A 23,702-nucleotide genomic window follows, 5' to 3' on the forward strand; every position below is an offset into this window, starting at 1 on the left:
AACTTGAATGGGAGATTCGGACAGAAAAAAAATGTTTAGAAAAACTATATTAAAGAACAGCCTGCATTTCACAGACACTCTGAACATTAAACCGGGAGTTAGGATTTTTGCAAATGCCTTTGGGTCATGCCTCCTAACCCTGGGGGTTCACTCTACTCGGGGGCAGGGGGTTTGGGTGGTCAGGTTGAGCAACACTGCTCCAAGTGGTTTCTGTTTACTGGGGCCATTTTGTTAAAACCTGCCCAAATCACGCCACATACCGCCAGTTTAAGGCCAGTGCACAGGTTATGTGGGCCTCAAAGGAGTCTCACCAGTAATCTCTCCATAACATCCTCATTCCTGGGTCTGGGTCACGTTTTCCTTAGTGCAGGCATCTTGAGTGAATGGTGCCTTTCAAAAACTCCATTTGGGAGGCAGACTACAGGAGGGCGGAAGGCCTAGGTTTAAACACGAGGCTGCCCTTGGGCAAGGTGCCAAGCCTTCAAGGGCCTCAGTTTCCTTGTCTACAAATAGTTTTATCTATTACTAGAATCTTCAGGGGGGCGGGGCACGGATTAAATGAAGTGAGCCACTTACTGTACTTGGTGCTGTGCCTTCTGTATAAAAAGTACTCGGTGACAGTAGCTATTATTATGATAATGTCACAGGTATTTAGAAATGTCGACCTATACGATACTGTGTCAGAAGTAAAAGGTACCCCCAAGAAAGCGCCCCTTGTTTGTTTTTACTGTATAGAAAGGGATATTCAAATTTTTGACCACACACACACACACACACACACACACACACACACACACACACACGTCTGCATCTCTGAAGCCTGATGGGCATGCATCTATTATGGGAACCCCAATGTCCTCACTAGCAGAGCCTCCGTTCTCACAGGCTGTCAGGCAAAGTACTGAGAAGCCACCCTTCACACCTGGAGTTTGAGGCCGCCCACAGGGAGCTGCACCGACGTCACGCTGGGGCCCTGGATGGACACGGGGAGCAGCAGCTGAGCAGTCTGCGTGGTCAGCAAGGCCTGCGGCTGGGCGACGGCGGCAGGCGGCGGCTGTCCCTGGGCGCTCACGTAAAACTGGGGGACGATGGTCTGCTGCTCGGCCTGCACCGCGGGCACCTCCTGCTTGATCACTACAGCCTTTTTGGCACCAAGGGTCTGGCCACCCGCAGAGACAGGCGGGGCTGCAGGGACAGGCTGCCGGGGGCTGGAGCAGTCGGTGAGCGAGCTGGTCTCGTCTTTGACAGAGGAAGCGACACCGCCATGCGTCTCTAACTTATTGACAGGATTCCCGGGGGTGCTGGACTGGCATTCCTGGGGCCGCTGCTGCTGCTGCCCTCGTTTTTCAACCTCGAGCTGCATCTTGAGAACCTCCACGAGCTTCTGCTCTTGTTCCAGTTTCCTCTTCAGCTCCTCGATCTGCTTTTCTTTCTCCTGAAGCTTGCGGTCCTTCTCCGCCGCATCCAGTTCCAGGCTGGACAGCGTGCTGCTGGTGGGGCTCAGGCTGTCCTCGTTACCAGTCACTCGCAAAGGAGAGGAGCACAGGAACTGGGAAGGAGACATCATTGTCAGAATCTCGGTGAAGGTGTCCGCCATGTTTGTGTCCTCGGCACTGAAACTGGACTGCTCGGAGGGAGACGGCGAGATGGGCAGAGGTGAACTACCATTTTCCACGTGGGCTGTGCTGCCGCTTCCAGCAGATGGCAACTCCGCCTTGAAAGTGGAGCCTGCGCTAGTCACAGAGCTGTGTAGTGTGGTCACTGGCAATGCCTTGGTGAGCTCTGGGCTACTGGTGATGACGGCAGATGCTGACACTGCCACGACGCCATCAGTAGCAGTGCCGCCGCTGTTCACTTCCTGGTAGGGTTTCAGGCGCTCGATCAGGTTTGGTTTGGTGCCTGACACTGGAAGACCCCTTAACTTCAGCTCTGTCTTCAGTTCTGATACCTGGAAGTACAAATAAATCAGCTCCCTGCTTCTGGTATTACAACTTTTTCACAAATCTACAGGACACTTTTCTGACAGAAAAAAATGGTGCTTACATCTGTCAGACAATCCACATTATAGCATATCTGAAAATGGGACTGTTTCTTTTTCTTTAACACACAACTGCAGACCTGAAGAACTTGAAAGGCTAACGATAGTAAAGCAAGGGTTTTTAGAGGGTAATTCCTGTTTTGATAACAGCTACATTTACTGAGTAATTACTGTGTACCAGACAGTGTTGGAAGTGCTTTATTCTTTCAGTTAGGCTTCACATGAGGTATAGGTGTTATTATTATTACTATTATTCCCATTATACAGATAAGGAAATCAAGGCAGAGAGAGTTCAGTCACTCATCCAAGCTACCCGATTGCGGAGCTGAGGTAGAAATCCAGAAAGGCTGGCCCTGGAGATCAGGTTCTTAACTGTCACATGTTCCTGCTTCTCCCAAACTAGGCAATGAGCAAGGAAGAAAAAAATCTGCCTCTGGAGTCAGAACTGGTATGGTGGCGGCACATGGGACTTGCTCAATAAATGCGGGTTATTACCGGCCATTCTAAAAGAAACTTAATGGACGTAAAGGAAAGTATCTCTATAAGGCATATGACAGTGTTGGTGGAGGCAAATGTCTGCCTGACAAATTGGGCAGGTCAGTACATCCCTGTGGCGCTTACGGGGGACAAACTCTCCTGGGAATTATCACCTTTAAGTCGTCCAGGCTGGAAGGCAGGGGTCCTGGCTTTCTCACAGGAGCACACGTTGTCTGTCTTGCTGTGTTAGCTGTGGTATTGTTCAAAGCTGAATTCCCACTGTTGTTATTTTTGTCATTGAGTGGCCTTCAAAAGAAAACGACAATTAGAACATATAAATAAAATAATTTGGTTTTGACATTGCTTCTACTAAAAATGTAACTGTTAGCTTATAAAGAGGGAAAAAAAAGCCATGGTCATAGATTGGAAGACTCAGTATGGTAAAGATGTCAAATTAGAGCCCAGTAAAAATTCGTGCAGGTTTTGTTTGATTCCTTGGTAGAGATTTACAAGGTGCTTCTAAGCTTTACATGGAAATACAAAGGACCAAGAACAGCCACGGCACCCATGAAGAAGAGAAGCAAAACTGGGAGAGTCATGCCACCGGACACCAACATCTACTACAAAGCCAGCTATTAAGATGGCATGATGCTGGTGCCAGGATGGGACAACAGACAAGTGGGAGAGAAATGGGAATTTTGAAAACAATCAAGATTTTAGAAGAAAACTTAGGAGACTATCTTCATGGCCTTTGGATAGGCAAAGGTTTCTTAAACAGGACAGAAAAGAGCTCTCATTGAAAGGGACACCTTTAAGAGGATGAAAAGGCAAGCCACAGGGGCAACATCTGTAATGCATTTTTCTGACAAAGGCCTCATATCCATTATACAAAGAAGTCTTGCAAATCAGTAAGAAAAAGACAGAAAACCCAATGAGAAAATCTTGCATATCACAAGCATATCACAAGCAAGTATGTCCAGATGGTCAGTAAATAAGTGAACAAGTGCTTAACCTCAGTAGACAGAAGGAAAATGAAAATCATGACAGAACAGGCTGCACACCCAGAGGACCCTTCGCTGCGGCCACAGTGAGACTGACCACACCGAGTATCTGGAGCAGCCAGAGCTCGCAGACACCGCTGGCACAAATGCTTTGGAGAACGATTTCATAGCATCTGCTACACAGAAGCCCATGCCTGTCCTGACCCAGCAATTCCATTCTAGGCAGACACCTGACAAAGACACAGCCTAGAACTTCATTATGACGTTTTTTCATAACAGCCCCAATTGGAAGCAACCCAGCTGTCCATCAAGAGTATGATGGGTGGAGACAACAATAAAAACTGCCCTCTGCTATCTGCACCAATAAAGATGGCATCTCACAAACGACATGGGGCAAGGAGCCATACACACACGTGTACTGCGGGGTTGCATTTATATAACGTCAGTAGCAGGCAAGATCATCTATGGGATAGAAGTTGGCAAGGTCACCGCGAGAGGACGCAACGGCTCTTCTAGGTACTGGTAATGTTCCATTCTTGATTTAGGTAGTGGTTACAGGGCGCTGCTTGCTTTGGCATTAGTTTTCTCTTATGATTTATGGGCTTCTCTGTATGTAAGTTATACTTCATTATTAAAAAACATGTTGGTGAACCAGTTGTGAGGGTCCAAAGTTAGGTTGCTTTTGTACTAATTTCCCTAAACCCCTTTCCATGTCAAACCCAGCCTCTCCCCTCCCAACCCCACCCCCACCTTCTTCTGTGATCCTCCTAGCAACAATGGCATTTCCTTTCCTGGTGGTCGGTCCCCATTAAGGAGAGGTGGCACGATGGCTGACACTGTACAGCCAATCCCACTGCAGCCTCAGGCTTTCTCCTTGTGTGAGCCTCGGTACTGAAGCTGGACAGACTCTCAGTTCCACGCTCTGAAATCGGGTCTGAGGGGGTGCTAGCAGCTCAGTGAGGTTCATAAAGCCTGTGTTTGAAGCCAGTTCTGGCTTTGTCAGCAGCTAACTCGTCACATTCATTCGAGTCTTTTTAAACCTGCCTGAAATTTTGTTGAGGTTAAATACTTGAAGTATTTGAAATGAAGTTTCTTGGACTTTGGATGAAATGACACGTGAAGTATTTGAAATGAAGTTTCTTGGACTTTGGATGAAATGACACGTATTTTCTGTATCATTTCCTTTCTAAAAATTCAACTTTTAAATCTTATTTTTTAATTATGAAAACATTTTATTTAGATCCAAGTTTCTCAACCTTATATTCATTATTGTCCCAACCAGGAACCTTTTTAGACACTTTTTTCCTTAATCACCCTCCCTATGAGATTTTATTACCATAAACATACTGCACATCTATGTATTGTGTATGTCTGTGATTTATTAAAGAGTATTAAATAAATCATGTAAGAATGCATGATTTCAGTTAATTCGATTCATGCTGTCTTTTTGGTTGCGATTCTACAATACTCTGTTACTCTGATTAACAGTTTAGTGTTGAATTCAATCTTTAAAATAACAGAAATAAGAGAAAAGGGGGGCGGCTGACGAATGTGATCGCGTGTAGATGAGAAACCTGAGGCTGGGAGGTGACGTGGCCTCCAGGGCCCCCCAGCCAGTGGCCGCACTGGGGCTACAGCCTCGGGCTCCCGTTCTCCCCCTGGTACCGAAGGGCTGTGCGATCAGCCAAGTTCCACTGCTGCAGGCACTACAGAACTTCTACATTTAGTTCCTTGTAATGAATTTTGGTAAAAATAAAGTGTGTTAGAAAACAACGCCTCCATTTTTAGGACCTGGAAATTAAACAGAACTGATGTTCAGTCTGTGTGTGGTGAAATCATCCTCAAAAATGAGTGACCCTGCCTTGTGCTGGCTCCTGGATCTCTTTCTTGGGTGGGTGCCTGGTCACTTTGGTGGCGGGAGAGAGAGGAAGAGGGAGACTGAAGCCTCGAGGGAGAGACGAAGAGCTGTTAGGAGTTCAGGATCCCGCGTCCAGGGGGACCCTTCCCATCTACAAAGCCCACCCCACACAGCCCGCTTCTTTCATTACAGAAAAGACTGGTTCACAGACAGACTCCACCAAAACAATCCTCCTGGGGGATTTCAGTTTAACAGTTTCCTCATTTGGGAATGGGGCCAATAGGATCAGTCTTCCTAGAGTTACTACTGTGGGGATGGTGATGACAGGAACTGTTGAGCACACTGCTGGGGGCAGTCAGGAAGCAGGTAAACGCGAACCATCACCACTGAGGCCAGCACAGGGCGGCGGGACAAGCAGCAGAGCAGTGGCCGTTTGCCTCTGATGCCCTCCCAGTTCTCTTAAACAACTCTCTCAGGCCTGCTCGCTCCTAAAATAATAACACGCTCCAAAAATTCTTTCTTCCTTCATGTCTGTGCCCTTATGTTTTAGATTTAAGTAAAGTCTGAATGACTAATCTACCTAATCTTCCTTGAGATATTTGGTTCTTGAAAGAAGAAAGTAAATTGATAATCATTAGCATGTGAGGCGACATTTTTAATAGAGAAGGTTTTTAGTGGGTCTTCTTCACTGTTTCTTCCCCTAGAAAAGGACTCCCCGTGGAGGAATGCTCAGCCTACATGGAGGGAACAGGAGTCTATAAATCACGCGACCACAGAGAGTAATTTTTCCTTGTAATGAGATCTGATCTTTTTCTAGAGGTTCGTTTATCAAGTTGAATGTAAATAGCCCTTTCTCCTGAAAAGTGAACAAAATGAAGGACAAGGGCTTTGCATTTTTATGTATTTCCCAGAAAAGGCACATTGAGGATGTATATCTAGAAGTTTCCTTTATTACATAATTAAAATAAGCTACGGATGTCTTGCTATGAATTCAGTCCCAGAAACTGTCAGAACTGCCTCTCTCTGTCCCTCCCAACTGGGCTCAAGCTTTGGAAACAGGCCCTGCTCCGCAGCCACCGGTTGCCGAGCCCTTTTACTGACTGACCCTCCTTTCCATCCTCAGCGCCCTGTCTTCTTCTCACACTAACTTTCCTGCAGCATTTCTGTTCTCTTGCTTCCAGCCTCCCTCCCCTCCAGTACTGGAGTCACACTGCTCTGCCTTTTGAGTTCACCGCGTCACTGCGGCCCGGAGACACCCACCTACAAGGTCCTCCCTCCAGACTCTGGCTCCACTTTTCTTAAAAGTTAATCATATTCGTTATTTAACAGGCCATTTTCCACCATCCTGCTAACAGGCATTGCTCACGCCTGCCTTGTGCTCACATCATTCCCCTTTTGCTCAGGGGGGCCCCTCCCAAGTCTGAGGCTCTTTCTCACATACATATCCTGCCTTTTTCATAAAATTTCCTTGACTCCAGCTCTTCCACTCATTAAAAAAAACAACAAAAAAACTTTGTATCAGGTCTTATACTTCTTATGGTGTACTTCTCACAGCATTTAATACTGAGTAAATGATCAGCAAATCTTTCCTGGGTGAAAAATTGTGAAAAGTCACTTCTAACTTGAAAAGTTCAGACAGAACCTACTCTGGAGAACAAATGCTGACTGGCGTACAGGCCATTCGCGCACTATGTGAGGAGCTCTGGTGCAAAGACATGAAAAGAATCACTGAACACAAATCAATCACAACACCCAGCGTTCAGTGACTAGTGGTTCCGCTTGGAGCCACAGAGCAGCCCCAGCACGGAGCCAGCCCCGCCCCGCTCCGCCCCGCCGGCCCCACCCCGCCCGTACTTGAGTGGCGCGGGCAGGATGGTCTGATAGTTGTAGTGCTGCTGCTGCTGCTGGCTCAGGATCTGCAGCTGCAGGAAGAGCTGCTGCTGCTGGAGCAGGCGAGCGTAGTTGGAGTCCAGCGGCGGCTCGCTCTTCTCGCCCTTCTGGTCTGGTGGAATGTACTGGTGGTACTTCAACTTCTTCACCCGGGGTTTGGGGTCTTTGCACTTTTTGCTGCGGTGCTTGTCGTTGGGATTCTTGGGGTGGCTTTGCTATTTGCGAGAAAAAGGAAATACGAACATTATAAAAGATGCCGCCGCGCGAAATCGGTAACCTGAAATGAAAAAGCAGTGCGCCTTCAGAACCGGTGGAGCCACCCTGGAAAGCAATACACTAGATACATTTCAAGAGCCAGGACAGCATCTCATGAGCCCGTGACCAAGGAATTTTGCTCCTAAGACCTTATTTCTCCCGCTGCCTTGTCCCCTTTACACTGAGGGCCAGATGCTCACCCAGCTCAGCGCTATCTACGCAGGCCCAGAAGACATTCATTTTGCGTCTGTCTCCTGTCTCCTTGTGTGCACACACTGCTAGGTGCTCACGTTTATTATCTCCTAGTGAAAAACAGGTTGTATACTATGCATTCAACAGAAAAAGGATTAAGCATATTTCACTGTAACTATGTAATGTTTTATAATCATTAAAAACTCTATGGGCAATATGCAAAACCAGAAAAATGCTTCTAATGAGAATAAGAATATACAGCCATGTGTTTCTATGGAAAATACACAAAAAGAAAATACAGAGTAAAGTAAATATGAATTTTTTTTAATTTTCAAAAATGCTACATTTTTTTCAAAGCGGAATGTGAGACCCCTTCTTGTCATTAAGAATCAGATGACTTTTTCCTGAGTTTTCTTCTCCATTTATAAGTTGTCACATAACTTTCTACTTTTTAGTTATTCATATTATAACTTCATCTGAAAAAAAAAAAAGTCCATCAGCAAAACAAAAAAACAAGGTACAGGAAATTATTCCTAAGTTGCTTTAGGTAAAATACTCAATTAAGACGCTATTAAGAAATACTAAATTAAATATAGTTACAGAGGGTGCCAAAAAAATGTATACACATTTTAAGAAAGGAAAAAACTATATTAAAATTATGCTTTGAGCATAATTTTGAGCACCTCTTGTAATTGCACAAGTCAAATGTGACTTGTATTCATCTTTTGTTTTTGGAATACATTGAGTATTACAATTTTAATGTAGCTTTTTCCTTTCTTAAAGTGTATACATTTTTTTGGTACCCTCTGTATTGGCGTGATCATGTTATATATGTTCACATTCGAAGAATTAGGAAATTTCAAAAATAATCCCCTAAAAAACAAAAATAAAGAAGAAAATTAAAATCGCCATATTCTACAGACCAGAGATCGTCACTATTAACATTTACTTTTTACCCCTTGGCCATCTCTGCCCCGTCACACGGGCTTCCTTGTTGAGTGACTTCCAGTTTCCTTCCCACAGATATCCTCATGGCAGCTCCCTCACTTCATTCAGATCTCTGCCCAATGTCATCTGCTTATTTTCCCCGAGCACTCTCTTTGAAATAAATGTCTCCCCGTCTCCCCAGCAACCCCTAACCTCACTTGATTCTTCACCAGCCACCCCCCTCTGTTTTGTTCCCCCGTTTACCTCCCACTCCTAATAGAGGTGGGGGCGCTTTATGATCTTTTCATTGCTTTGTCTACTTCTTGTGCCCAGGACAGTGCCTGGCACACACAAGGTGCTCGATAAGTATCTGCTGAATAAATGATGAATGTGTATGCCAATTAGAAATCACTTGAATTATTGGGCACTTAAAATACATCACGTCAGACTATATTCTTGCCTGCTAAAAATCCTACTGCACTCTCAACAATATTAATCAATTCCCTATCATCTGCTTATTTTGTTACCAAGAAATTTTATTTCTAGTCTGATCATAACAATGGATGGGGTCTGGGTTAAGGCGGTTTGCCTATAATTGTTATGGGACCATTAAGAGACCCAACCACAATCAGAAAGGGACCGGATGAAGATGGAGAGGACAGAAACGTAAGAACCAGTATCCCTCAGACCAAACCCGCTGCTACCTCTTAGCCAGCACATGTCTGTTCTCTTAGGAAGCGAGGGTGAGAAGCAGCTCTCCTCACAAAAGGACCCTAACGTCCCTGTCCTTTCCTCTGCTGGCCCAGTCCTAGGGCTCCCACTGAGCCCCGAGTCCTGCCATCTGAAGCAGTGCCAGCTGCCCTAGAACCAAGGCGCCCCTTCAAGACAGACACAGTGAAGAGAACACATATTCAGTATCTGCAGGGAAAGATGGGTTGGCGTCCAAACCCTCTTTGCGCTATTAGTGGTCCCAGCTGGGGATGTGGACGAGGATGGAAGAGCTGACTTTACTGGCACAGTTGCCACTTGCTGCCAATACGAAGTGACAGAAGACGGTGAAATACACTCTATGCCCTGAAGCCACGCACACTCGGCCGTATTGACAGGGAGCCTGGAGTAGAAGGACAGCCATCTCTCCAGGAAGGTCAAGGACAAGGACTAGCCCAGGGGACCGATGGGGGTGAGGACTATGCACCAGGCTAATGTCTCCGAAGCGTCCCGTAATGGGGGAGCTCGGAAAGCAGAACGAAGGGTGGACTAGAATTTGGGGGGCTGGGTCCATCCTGGCCTGGTCTCTCCACTTCTTTGGGCCTCAGTCTCCTCATCGGAAAGGTAGGGAGCTCTCTAAATGTCCTTTTTTAGTTCTAAAAGTTTGAGATCTGTGTTCTGCTAGTTTTGGCAAAAGCCACATCTGAAATGATTCAACTATTCTCCAGGTTACCCCCTCCCTTTATTTAGCAGTTCTCAATACAAAACACTGGGAAAATGTGCTATATATTCAAGTTTTTAATCTTCCTTGTGACTTACTCTAACTGAATAATTTTGACCAAGTAATATGCAAGGAACAGTGCCACAAATCTGCAGCTTATCTGAAGAACAAGCTAAGCTTCATCGAGCCAAATCTGCTAAATCACAAAAAAGTACTTGCTTCTCTAAAACCTTTAACCCATCATGTAATAGATCTGGAATACTGCTGCGTTTGACCTTGTGTATAAGGCTCCAAATCATGTTACCACTAAAGACATCTGTTGGTGCGAGTCATGCTTCTCGGGCTGTGTGAAAGCAGCTGCGCCTTCCTCTGTCCCCCGTGCCGTGTCTCGGTGGCCGGGGCAAGGCAGAATGATCCCAAAGGCCTTCTGCAGTGCTCCAGAGTTTCGCACAGACTACCCTGTGTAATCTTCCTCTGTGACTAACAACAGGTCACATGTTGAAGGTGGCAGTTTCGAATCGTAAGGCCTGGTCTAGCGAGTCCTCCCATGGTTTTGTTTTCAAGCCTTCCGGCTACAAGGCAGGCAGGCGAGGTGGACACAGGCCTTTGTCCTCTGTGCACAAGGCCACAGATGACAGTCACAAGCAAAGACAATCCAGCGTGTGTGCGGGGTACCCACCTTCACCAGTGCTGGCCCAGGCTTTGCTGAGGACACAGTGTTTGCGGGGAGCACAGGCGCTGTGGACCTTGTGGGGGGCTGATCCGCAGTAGTGGGGGTTTTCAAGAATTCAGGAACTGCTGGGGACACCGAAGTAAACTGGAGGAAAAGGCAGAAAGGGAACAAGTCTGTGAAATCAATGACAGTAAAAATAGAAAAAACAGAATTATAAGAGAATGACCTCATTTTTTTCCCATTTTTTTAAAAGTCCACTAGAAAAGAAACAAAAGAAAAGCACACTATTATGTCTGAGACCCGGATGGAGGAATAACATGCCTCACCCCAGGCGAAGCCAATTATTTAGTCGTTGCCCCAACAGCAACGAGAAGCTACAGCTAAATAAGGTTAGACTGACTGAACTGGAGAAGTGTTTTCTCAGAAATACGGTCAGAACCACCCTTTTTTGGCAGAAAAAAAGTCCAAGGCTCTTGTAAAAATGTTCAAAACAATACATGGTATTCATAGGTTTTCCTGCTGTGCAGGTCACGCTAATCTGGGCTAATTCAAATGTCATGTTCAAGTCCTCGTAGGGTATCAGCCCAGCGAATGCCCGGCCACGCCCCGGTCCAGCCCAGCAGCATCTGGAACTCAGGCTTCACTCCCTGCCCCACAGCTGGCGCTCGCGTCTCCAAACCCGGCTAGTCCTCTTGTTAACCACTTCCCCCCGCATTTCTTGCAACGGGATACATTCTGGTAAGACGGACCTGTTTCATTGACTGCACACTCACACTTAAAGCAAGAAGCCAATTTGTCACCTGGACCCACATAAGCCACTTCTGAATTTCAATTTGGAGTCATACACGAACAAGGGAGCTAAGAAGGCTTTGTGAGGTTTTCATCAACCACCTCACAACCTATCCCCAACTGGCGATCTACTTTAAGTAGATTTTAAGTATTTACTGGAAAGAGATACTATTACCAGAAATCAGTTCAATGTTGCCTATTGATTACTACCTGGACTTACTATTACCAGGTTTATCTTAAGGAAAAATGTCTTCCTTTATCACTTTCACTTCCCTGAACAACTCTTAAACTCATTACAACCATCAAAACCAGTTCTCCTGTTGAAGTATTTGGGTTTAAAAATAGCAAACTTTATTTTCCCTCCTGAAAATAAATGACCTGAAAAGTCAGAGGGCTATTAGCAGCAAGAAATATGAAGCTTGGCGCGTACTAGTTACTCAATAAATATTTGTTTAATGGGTGAATGGAAATTCCTTGTGGCTTTACTCATGCTAGGTCGCACTCTCCAGCCCACTGAGACTGTGAGGATGTGTGTGAGTGTGCAATTAATTGTGCGCGCCCATGGCAGCTCTCTCCCTGAGGTTTGCTTTCATTTGCCATTGATTTCAGCTCTTAAGCAATTATCAGTAACCGAAGTGCTGACAATGTGAAACACTTGACCTTTTCAGATGGCTATCCTCCATTTCATTTTCAAGCAGAAAGGAAAGGACTTATCCAAACATTTTGACACTTACGTTCCAGCCTGACTTCTACCCCAGATGGCCCTGAGTCAGCCAGCTCCTCAATGACCCTCTGACAGGAAGCGGAAGGTGACGGCCAGCTGATCGTTGCTGCTTCAAGGGACAGGGTTTTATGTCACTGGTTTCCTTTCACTTAGCACATTTGGGGGACATGGGGACACTTGTCTGTGGGATAATTTTCACACAGGGAAAACACTCCTTGGCTATCATATGATTGGCATACGAAAGAGTCAGATATTTGAATTGTGAAATACATATATTTCCTTGCAGATAAATGCTACTAACCTGGCGAGCTACTTTACCAGTCCAGCCCCCACTGACTGATATGACAGTGATGATGCATTTGAGAGCTGTCAGTGTTAATAATCTGAAAAATAACCCAGAAGCATGAATGTGCTATCAATTGTGATATTTATGAAAACGTTTTGCCTAGAATTCTAGACCCTGCCTAGCTGACCTCACCCTTGAGTACTGATATTCCATCTAAATAGCTCTGTTGGTTATTTCAGTGTGGCTTTGCTACCCAGAAAATCACAGACTCCAGCGTAACACAAGAATAACTCAAGTGAGATACACTGATTAACTTTACCTAATGTGAAGATAAATTCCGGTTAAAAAGGGGGACGTATCTAAACCTTTCTTTACATTTTGCCAGTCTTTCTCATGTGCGTTAGAAAGGACCTCCCCCAAACCCTGGATCATATCTAGACGTTAGAATCCTCGTGGTTAGAGTTCCCCCCAATCTAAATGTTAATGTTTTTGAAATTACAGTATTCAAAAAAGGATTAGAAGAATATCCAAGCCATAGAGAACACTACACTTATTTTGTTCCATAGTATGCGGTATGTTAAAATCTTTTTTAAAAAAATCTTTAAATATGTTTAAATTACCACTAAGTATTAAGTTTACCTGATGTATTATCAAAATTTAATCTCAAAATGATTCAGAATCTCTTCTGCAAAAAAACACAAACAAACAGAAAAGCTGCAAACTTTGCTTTGTTTTACTGGCTCTGAGAGCTGCTATCATCCCAAGTCAGGGGTCGCATGACCAGCAGCTCTTGTTATCATAACACATGAAAGGAAATGTCAGGAAAACACTGTTGTTTTACGATGGATATTTATGTGTTAAATAGCACTCAAAAGAAAGCACCTCCCATCTTAAAGACTTTCCTCTCACTAGATATTGTTATGGGAAAGTCCTGCTACAAAAGAAAAACATGACAGAGAAAATGGTTAAGCTGATTCAAGTTATGTAATGATTCAGGTGTGTGCACTGGTTCCTTCTGAAAAGATGATACATTTGCCCAGGACCAATCAATGTCCTCTGCTAAGCTCCTTTTCCATCAGAACTTCTTTATGCAATTCAGGGGGACAGAAACTACATATTTACAAACAATGCTTTTTTTGTTCTGTAGATTTAAAAATCTATAATAAATGTGTTTTTAATTTAGGATGCAGCAGAGATCTTAATTAAGATGGCAAAATGCAAATAAGAAATTCAAAATGCAATTATTCCTTAAATATTGTTTCCATATTCCAATCCCCAAATAAAATGAACACTAGTCAATGAATGAGTTGAATACAAATAAAAAACACATGCTTTGTATATGTACTAGATGGATATTTTCTGTAAAATTCAAGCTTTGTTAAAACATATCACCTAGAACTGACCACCTGTTCCTGTTCTACATAGTTTTAAGTCTAAACGTTTCATTTCTAAAACAAGTAATTGAATATTAAAAGTCAGTTAACTGACCCATCAGTACACTATCTAGTGGACATCTAGTTGGTACCTGATTACCTGATTATTAGTGAGGAATAGCACACATCTCTCATTTAAAAAATGTATTATTTAAAACAAATTGTGGTGAAACACGTAACGTAAAATTTTCCGTTTAAAGTGCACAGTTCTAAGGACTGAAGTACATATGTGTTGCTCTGCAACCACCACCGCCATCCATCTTCATTTGCTGGTGGATGTCCAGTTTTCTCAACACCATTTGTTGAAAAGGCTGTCCTTTCCCTATTGAGTGACCTCCGTACCCTTGTTAAAAATCATTTAACCAGGGCCGGCCGAGTGGCTCATTGGTTAAGAGTTGGCTGGGGAGCGCGAGCTCTGAGCAGCAGGGCCGCCGGTTCGGATCCCACGTAAGGGCTACTGACATTGCACCCTCTACAGCTAAGATGCTGAACAACAGCTCGACCTGGAGCTGGGCTGCCGTGAGTCGCTGGCGACGGCGTATGCTGCAGTGGAGCTGCAGGGGGCTGCCATAAGCTACCGTGAGTGGCTGTCCGGTGAGTGGCTGTCCGGTGACTGGCAACCGATCTGCCTCGCCCGGGAAGAGCATGATAAGGATAATACCAACATGGGCCAGTGAAGCAACATCCTCCACAACTAGACTGAAGAACAAAACGACAGCAACTTCTCTGTTCCCCTTCCCCGATTCCCCAACACTGTTCACTCCCCCAATTCCCCAATTAAATCTTTCTTAAAAAAAAAATCATTTAACCATAAAAATGAAGGTTATTTCTGGGCTCTCTATTTTATTTTCTTATTTTTTTTTAGCTGAGCCATCCTGCTACCTGTTGGCAGCTCAGCGGCTGCTCAGCTCGGGCTGGACGCAAACCGCTGTTGCTTAGAGCTCAGACTCTTGAGCGAGCTCTTAACCAACTGAGCCACTCGGCCGGCCCTGGGCTCTCTATTTTATTCCACTGGTCTTTCTCTCTGTCTTCAGGCCAGAACCACATTGTTTTGATTATTACAGTTCTTTAGTACATTTTGAAATCAGGAAGTGTGACACCTCCAACTCCGTCTTTGTTCAAGATTGTTTTGGCTATCTGGGGTCCCTTGAGACTCCATGTGAATTTCAGGATGAATTTTTCTACTTCTGTAAAAAATGGTCATTGGGATTTTGATAGAAATAGCACTGAATCTGTAGATTGCTTTGGGTAGTACTGACATCTCAATAATAAACCTTCCAATCCTTGAACATGGGATATCTTTCCATTTATGTGTTTGGTTGATTTTCTGTAGTGACTCCTTTCTCATTTCCTTGTGTAGATATTCTGTAGGTATGTCCTCTGTGGTTACCATGGGGATTATATATAACATGCTAAAGCTATGACATCTATCAACTTCAGTTACATACAGAAACCACTTCTTTACAGCTACGTACCTCCACTTTACATTACTAATATCACAAATTACATCATTATATACTGTGTGGCCATTAATATAGATTGACCATTTTTTTGTGCATTTGTGGCTTAAATCCTGTAGAAAACAAAAGTGGAGTTACAAGCTGAGTCACACCCCAGGTGTCTGTGGGTCTGCATTCCCTCCACGGTGCCACATGCCACGGTTCCTGCCACTCCCTTCCACGGCCTGAGAGCCAAACCATGTGGCTTTTCCCTGAGCTCTGAGTCAGACAAGACAGAAGCCAGTCCCTCGGGCGGCCCACAGACAGGCCGGAAGGCTGCAAACACAGTCTCTCTGCTCCTTCCAGCCTGAGGGAGGAGCCGGGGCCTGGCTGTGCCCGGGGAGGCGGTGGAAAAGGGTGAGCACAAACCCACGGCATTGTCTACCTTTCTGAAGGGGGCTTTTTTCTGACTGGGTGTTCGTGTGGTTGGTACAGATTGCTGACTGGTTTCCAGAGGTCTGAAAAACTGATTTTAGTCTCTTGTCTACTTAATGTTTCTGTGGACGGGCGAGGGCCCGGGCCTTCCTGCAGGACCTTTCATAGTGAGAGTTTCTGTCACTTGTGAGACAGTGTTAAGCATGCAAACACACGCGCAAAAAGCTAAAATGTGAGTCTATTGATTTAGTACTCCTAATTTTTAATAGTTTGATTATGACCAATACTGCAACAAGTAAAACTGCCACAAAGCAGAAGGGTAATGAGTCACTCAGAGCATCACCAAGCTATCCACTAATGAATCTATCACTTTGGGTGGTAAGTTCACAGAAGGATCAATGTACAAATTTCATTAATATTTAAGACAATTTTGGAAACACTCAGTGTCTGCCTCGTTTAAGCACAGTCCTCTTTATGAAGTTGTCACATATTCTTTTTGATATTCTGCAGAATCATCCCGAATGTCTGTTACAACCTTGGTGGGACCCTGTCGGGGATTCACTGGTTAGTCAAACAGCCCACGAGGGGCCAGAACATGAAGCATAACAAGCATTAGAATTGCTGTTATTTATTTTTGGTAACTGAGTTATGATACTTGAGTAGGCTGTACAGGTGAGGAAATAATGTTATGCATCTATTTCTTGGGTGACACAGATTACAGCTGTCACTAGGAGTCATGACAGGATGACACCGGGTAATGTGTTAGACAATGGTCTTCAGAAAAATCTGAAACTGTTGGCCTGATCAGAAGCCATTAGTTCAAATCCTGTGTGGGCTACACAGGTGCCCGTACCTCATGACATCAGCCCCAGGAGATGCACGGAGGACACGGAGCTCAGTGCTGCTCAGGTAAGTGCTCAGCAAACGCTGGCGGTTATTTCTTATCACTGTCTCAACTGCATTCGACAAACATTTATGTATTTACAGATAAGTGGAAAAGGTCTGTTGTGCATAATGCACTACTTTTGGTGCTTTCCATATGGGTCACAGGAGAATTAAGAATTGGGATGGAAGACAACTTCCCAGCTAACGTTGGAAACTAACTTCAAAATCTAAGTACGCGTATGAATAGCGGCAGAGCCCTCTTGACACTTGTTATAAAAGGCATAGTTGAAGGGGTAACAATAGGAATTACAGTCTCTATATCTGATACCTTACTTAGAATTTTATCGCTAAGTATTTGTAATAAGTTACTGTAATTCTGTAATAAGTTACTGTAATTATCTAATATATGTGTGCATTGCTGGTCTTGATTTTCTACAGCTGCTCACGGTTCAACAGAAAGGAAGCTGAGCTCCGATACGTGACGTGTGTTCCATTATTATTTTGCCCAATTCCTTTCCAGTTGTACTTTGATCAGAACTAAAAAGACAAGAGTCCAAGGAAAAGCAGTTTTAGCCTCTTACAGACCACACAGAAATATATATTTCAAAGAAGAATGTTTTTCCACTGGTAAAATTTACATTTTGAAGGGAGGGCATAGTGGTGTAGTGCACTGTCCACATTGCAAGTTTATCAGCATTTTAGCTCTGAGATTGTAAGACAATTGCTTGGAAGAATCTGTTCTTTACCCATATATTATGTGTTCATTTTTTTTTTTTGTAGGGCATGTTTCTTTTATTTGAATACCAGGATTTAATCCCATGGTATCTGTGTGTTCTGAAAGGAATTAAGGAGACTCTATGTCCTAAGACATTTTGGAATAAAGCAAAGCATTAAGAAATCTGGAGCCTAATTTTTCTCTCAACTAATTAGCTGTAAATATAATTTTTAAAGAACCTAAAAAATTCCTTGCGCTGGCCTTGAGCTTTACATTAGGCCAAGTATTTAAAAAATTGAACAGGGAAATTAGAAGAATGTATTTAAGCCATAGGATTAAATGTTCAGTATGAAATGATGATTAATCAGCATATGAGAAAAACCTGGGTCAGGTAAACAGGAGGCAACGCGGTATCTGTGGCAGAGCTACGCCAAGTATGGTCTGTGGGCCTGTGACCTGCCTGTGACAAGTATAGCAAGTCTTACGGAAATCTGATGATACCCCACTACTTTTATTGTATTTTACAAGAGGATTAGCCCACTATGCACTGGAAATTAAACAAACCATATGAAACACAAACACACACAAGTCCTCTACAGGCAGTGTGAGGACCACTGGTCTATAGTAACTAAACTCACCATCCAACTCTTACGCTGAGTGTCCACTTTAAAGATTCAAAACTAAGAATCTCAAAGAATACCCAATATACAAGGCGTGCATGTCTCTTTTATTATCTTTGCTTTGTAAGGACTATTTTAATCATCATGATGAGACTGACTTTTTGATGGGAGTGGGTACAATAATTTTAAAGCAGGAAAAAAATTGCAGAGAATGTTTTCATTCATTAAAGCAGCAGCGCTTGCTGTGTGTTGGACCCTGTATGCTCAGTATGAAGGCACCAAGATAAAATGGGGGACACCCCTGCCCTCTGGAAACTTGAGGTCTGATGAGAACCAATGTTTTCAGGTCCTTTCCTCTTGAACTACAAATGTGAAAGTAATTATATTTAGGGAGATATTTATATCAAGTGAGATGCCTAAATAAATTCTATAAGCAAACACTAGAACAGTGAAAACAATTAAAGTACAAAATTTGCCAAAACGAAACCTAATTAGCACTTCTAGATGACACAAACATCTCAAAGACTTTACAGGCATCATCAAGTTTGCCTGTGTAGTTGATTAAAAAACCAAAAACCTACAATATCCTACTTAAGGATTATCTTTCTTCCACATCAGTGAAGCACAGTTAACAGAGAGATACTCCTTTAATTGCATGAATAAAAGTACAGTAAGAATCTCTGTCAGGGGCCTGCCGAGTGGCGCGATGGTTAAGAACTGGCTTGGGATGCCAGAGGGCCCCGGTTCGGATCTCACATATGGGGGCCAGTGACACTGCCCTCTACAGCTAAGATGCTGAACAACAGCTCGACCTGGAGCTGGGCTGCCGTGGGTCGCTGGCGACGGCGTAGGCTGCAGCCCCTGCTGCAGTGGGTTGCCATAGGCTACCGTATGTAGCCAGCAGCCAGCGTGAGCGGCCAGCAGCCGCCGTGAGTGGCCGTCCAGAAGCCGGCGACTGATCTGCCTTGCCCGGGAAGAGCGCAATGATGGTGCCAACTTGGGCCAGTGAAGCAACGTCCTCCACAACTAGACTGAAGAACAACAGGACAGCAACTTGTCTGTTCCCCTTCCACCAATTCCCCAGCGCTGTTCCCCTCCCCCAATTCCCCAATAAAATGTTAAAAAAAAAAAGAATCTCTGTCAGTTTCCTTCTTTACAGATACTAAAACACACACTACAAGGGAATTTTATGAAGGACACGATTCAAGAAGGCCTCGAGGTCCATGGTACAGAAATTCCGTGCCAGGTCAAGCTGAGGGAGCCAGCTCTGATGCTGCGTTCTCTGACCTGAAGTCAGGAAGGCGCCATTCTCTGGGGTGGGTCTTCCCCACAGGCCTGGTGACAGGTGAAGTGCAGAGTGGTGGGGCCTGCATACAGCAGACAGAACTGGTGCTGCAGCAACACCAGAATGTTCTAAAAACTAACGTCATGCTCAGGAATGACCCGAGGCTCAGTGTGTGTTGCACTGATGACAAATAGACTGTATTTACTCTTCAAGAAACACTGCTCTTCCTTTTTCCTTCACGGAATTCTGGAATGTCAGCCCACTGGGTGGGACTGCCTCTGGTTAAAGCTGCTCGCTTACGAACTCAGCTGGAGACCGAGTTTCGTGAACAAAGTAAAAAACCCAACAGTGCGAGCAATGCCAGGACAAAGAGAATGCCCATCTCCTCCAGGTGGAGCTGTCATGAAGCCATTCCCAGGTAGATGGTGACAAAGTTCTATGTGACTACAGGCTAAGGCCATGCCCATAGTGTCTGATGTTCTGACCTTCTCAGCCAGCAGCAGAGAACAGACAGCCCCAATGGATAAGTACAACTGTTTTTTATGGTATTTACTTGCATACTTGACATTCTTCTTAGCCCTATTTTTAAAGCTCAAAACTAGGGTGCAGCAAACATGTGAGGCTGGTCTCCCTCACTCTCCCTTTCTGCCTGCTGACACCTCAGGCTGGTCACTGACCCTCATTCGTCTGCTAGGCCAGGTTCCAGCAAAGCCGAGGGGTTAGTCACTGTGCCCTGTAAGCTTCGACGGGAGAATATGAGCTGTCGCTACCCACACTACCCTTGATGAACCCAAGATGGAGACGCTGTACCCTCAGACAGAGGGACCCAAACACACAACGCTTCTACAAGCTGGGCATCAGCTAGCACTCACATGGTTTGGAACTCGAGTCAACGTTTACTGAGCGCTTTTTCTGTACCAGGCCCCGTGCACAATGGTAAACTTGCACATGCACACATGCACACACGTGCACACACACGTGCGCTCGCTCACACCCCATAGCACTGTTATTCACAATAGCCAAGAGATAAAAGCACCCCAATGGCCCCGACCAATGGGTCAACACAGGTGCTCTAGCCAATGGCATGTTATGCAGCCTTATAAAGGAAGGAGACCCTGTCACACGCTACTACATGGATGAACCTTGAGCACGTTCCATTAAGTGAAGCAAGCCAGTCACAAAAAGACAAATACTATGGTTCCACTTAGATGAGATGTCTAAAGCAGTCAAACTCATACAGAGAGAAACAGAATGATGGTTGCCAGGCCTGGGGGCAGGCGGGAACTGGGACTTGTTCAGTGGGTATAGCTTCAGTTTTGCAAGACGAAACAGTTCTGGTGAGGGTTGCTCATCAAGGAGAGTACACTTACTGCTACTGAACTGTACACTTTAAAATGGTGAAGACAATAAAAAAAAGGTGGATTTTATGGTATGTGAATTATATCCCTCAAAAAGTTATGTGAAAAAAATTTAAAAGTGAGTTACAAAACTGTGAAATAAAAATGTGTATATAGAACAAAAATGTTAGCAGTGGTTAGATTACATTTACTTTCTCATATTTTCAGACTTGTCTTCTGGTGAGAATGTACTGATATATAAAATACAAGACATATACTTGACATGTCAAAAACAAGACACGTTCTCTGTTTAAGGGTAAACACGAGCAAGGTCATACCTGGGCTGGAGTGTTTGTGGTCACAGGAGATGGCGACTCGTTAACTTTTGGCTCACTTGGGGACGCGGCTGACCCCTGCGACTCCTGGCTGGCCGGCTGGTCTGGGGACAACGCGTCACTGCTGTCTTCGTCAAATGAGAAGTCACCCTGAGTTTGGGGATAGCCTTCCTTCCCAACACCTAAAGAAGAAATGATTCTTAACTCGTCTTGGCCTTGGAAAACCAAGTTTAAGATGAAAAAAGGAGAAACATTGTTTACTGTAAGAACTTAAGAAGCTGGTTCAAAACACATAACTAAATAAACATAATGTACTCCCCAATGGAAGAATCTAAGATGAGTAGTTGGAAGAAACAAACCTGAATGAGATCAAGCCTTTGGATCCACCTACTGGCTACAGGAAATACAGGAGACAAGAAAGGCTTTAATGACACCTGGGGACACACATGCATCCAGCAGAATCCAGAATGTGGGAAGGCTGGAGGAAGAAACAAGCCCGTTCATCCACAAATGAATACGACAAGGAGAGAGGAAGAGGAAGACCCGCCCGAAAGATTACAACTTCAGAGGCACATCAGCCAAGGCAGCGTGTGGACCTTGTTTGGATGCTGATTTTGAGTTCAGCTGCTAAAAACCACTCTGAGGCAACGGGGGAAATGGGGCATGACTGGGTCTCTTGTTAAATCCCACGTCACAGAGCAGCCCAGCTGTGCTGACACCGTATTTTGGGGGCTGTTCCCTTGTGATCGAATGGAGTCATAGCTGATTGTACTCCTTAGAATAATCAACTACACACTGCCTAAGACTGAACCTCACACTAATGCAAAATAAGTCCCAGTGTCATGGTAACTATCATAGTGGGAAAAAAAGGGGACATGTAGTAACCAGGTAGCTAAGAGATGAAATGGACGGCTACTACCATTCTTAATGGGTTCACCTACACTCATCTGCTGCTCACCTTCCTGAACTAACACTGAACAAGTGGTTTATCTTTCCTGGAAGTAAATAGAACGAAAATGAAAAGCTGCAAGCAAAAAAACAAAAAACAAAAAAACCAGAAACGAAACAGTATAATGCGGTAAGTTTAGCTTAGAAAATGAGAACTTAAACACTAAAACCTCAGATGTAAGAAGAATCTGTTAGCTGGGTAGAGGCGCTGGTCTTATAACGCATAATCCACAGCTGGCCCTCTGTACCCACAGGTTCTGCCTCCCCAGATTCAAACAGCCCCAGACTGCAAATATTCGGGGGAAAAAAGGTTACGTTGCTGTTGACGTGTATATGTAGTTAGGCCCGGGATGGTTGCGTCTGTACTGAACATGTACACACTTTTTCCCTTGTCATGATTCCCTAAAGAATACAGTATAACAACTATGTACATAGCATTTACACTGTATTAGGTATTACAAATAATCTAGAGGCAACAAAGTACATGGGGGAATGGGCGTAGGTTATATGCAAATACTATGCCATTTTCTATAGGGGACTTGAGCATTTGAGAGTTGTGCTACCCAGGGCTCCTGCAACCAATCCACCTTGGATACCGAGGGACCACTACAGTAACAACAATAATGGGAATCCAGCCCGTGTTAATTTCTAATTCACCCAGAAAACTATACTCATGATTGGTGCTGGCGTTTTTAATTACATTTGTTTTAATCTGAAAATTACAAGACCTTTTTCTTCCCAGACAATAGTGCAGTTTAAGACGCTTGCCTATAATTGCTTCCTTAACACTGGAGTCGACAGGTAGGATGTTCTTCTCGACCAGCTCCATAGGCCCAGGCCTCTGCGCAATCTTTTCATTCAGGTCATCGGCCAGACGGGCTCTTTTCAACTTCATCTGAGTGGCCTGCAGGGATGGCTCTGCAAACGTTTCTAAAGGAAGAAACACAGTTTTAACCATCACTTGAATCACTCTCTCTATTCCATAATGCTACTTCAGGCCAACTAATTTAATTTAAACCGGTTCAAACATATGTATGTGTTCTAAAGATATTTACGGCAAGAGAAAATGACTATTTAAAAATGCTCCAGAATACAACTTATACTTTTAGTCCCGAGTAGCTTTATATTGTCTATGCAATATGGATGCCCTCGGACTCAAGTTAATGTGAATTCAAGTGAAAATAGGGCACTGCTATTGCTCCTTTGTGACAGCAGGGCCATATTCACATTTATTAGGTGTTGGGGACACAGAGGACGGACAGACAGGTGGTCCATGGCCATAGAAGTTACTGTTTTATTATAGATTTGGCTTCATTGGAAAGTCAATGCCCAGAGAGGGAGACATTGTGTCTTAGGATATTAAGCGTCTCTGCAGAAGTCAGTGGGAAGAGCTACAAACCATATTCCTGGACGGATCCCTGTGTGCCTGAGTCAATCACTGTAATTAAAAATTTGGGTTTATTTCTGAATACATAGCCTTGTGTCTGTTGGGAACATGCAAGTGTGTACAGGGTAATTATGGTCACACAGAGCTTCAACTCATCTACTTACAAATGTATCAAGTTGTACAACAGATAAATGTCACTCATTCATTTACATAGTTCTGTCAATTACGTGTGTTTATGGCAACTCTCTCTCATTTTATTACATTGTCCTAAAATAAGAATCAGGGGTTAGCCCAAAATTCTGAGTTCACAGTTGCTTGTGTCTTAAATTACACAGATCTTTTAA

The 23,702-nt window shown here is 44.2% G+C and overlaps 1 protein-coding gene across 5 annotated transcripts in view; it reads right to left on the bottom strand.

The window, feature by feature from the left end:
* The window catches only part of MRTFB (myocardin related transcription factor B), a 173,514-nt gene that overhangs the window by 17,891 nt on the left and 131,921 nt on the right, over positions 1–23,702 (bottom strand). For all 5 annotated transcript variants that reach the window (XM_019666079.1, XM_019666081.1, XM_019666080.1 and 2 more), the window contains 6 exons: positions 22,740–22,901; positions 21,027–21,205; positions 10,747–10,884; positions 7,229–7,479; positions 2,689–2,821; positions 923–1,948 (listed from right to left, as the gene is read on the bottom strand). In XM_019666079.1, coding sequence (XP_019521624.1) covers positions 923–1,948; positions 2,689–2,821; positions 7,229–7,479; positions 10,747–10,884; positions 21,027–21,205; positions 22,740–22,901 — 1,889 coding nt within the window. The remainder of the gene's footprint in view (positions 1–922; positions 1,949–2,688; positions 2,822–7,228; positions 7,480–10,746; positions 10,885–21,026; positions 21,206–22,739; positions 22,902–23,702) is intronic.

The sequence above is a fragment of the Hipposideros armiger genome, unplaced genomic scaffold, assembly GCF_001890085.2.
Source record: "Hipposideros armiger isolate ML-2016 unplaced genomic scaffold, ASM189008v1 scaffold_460, whole genome shotgun sequence".
Lineage (NCBI taxonomy): Eukaryota > Metazoa > Chordata > Mammalia > Chiroptera > Hipposideridae > Hipposideros > Hipposideros armiger.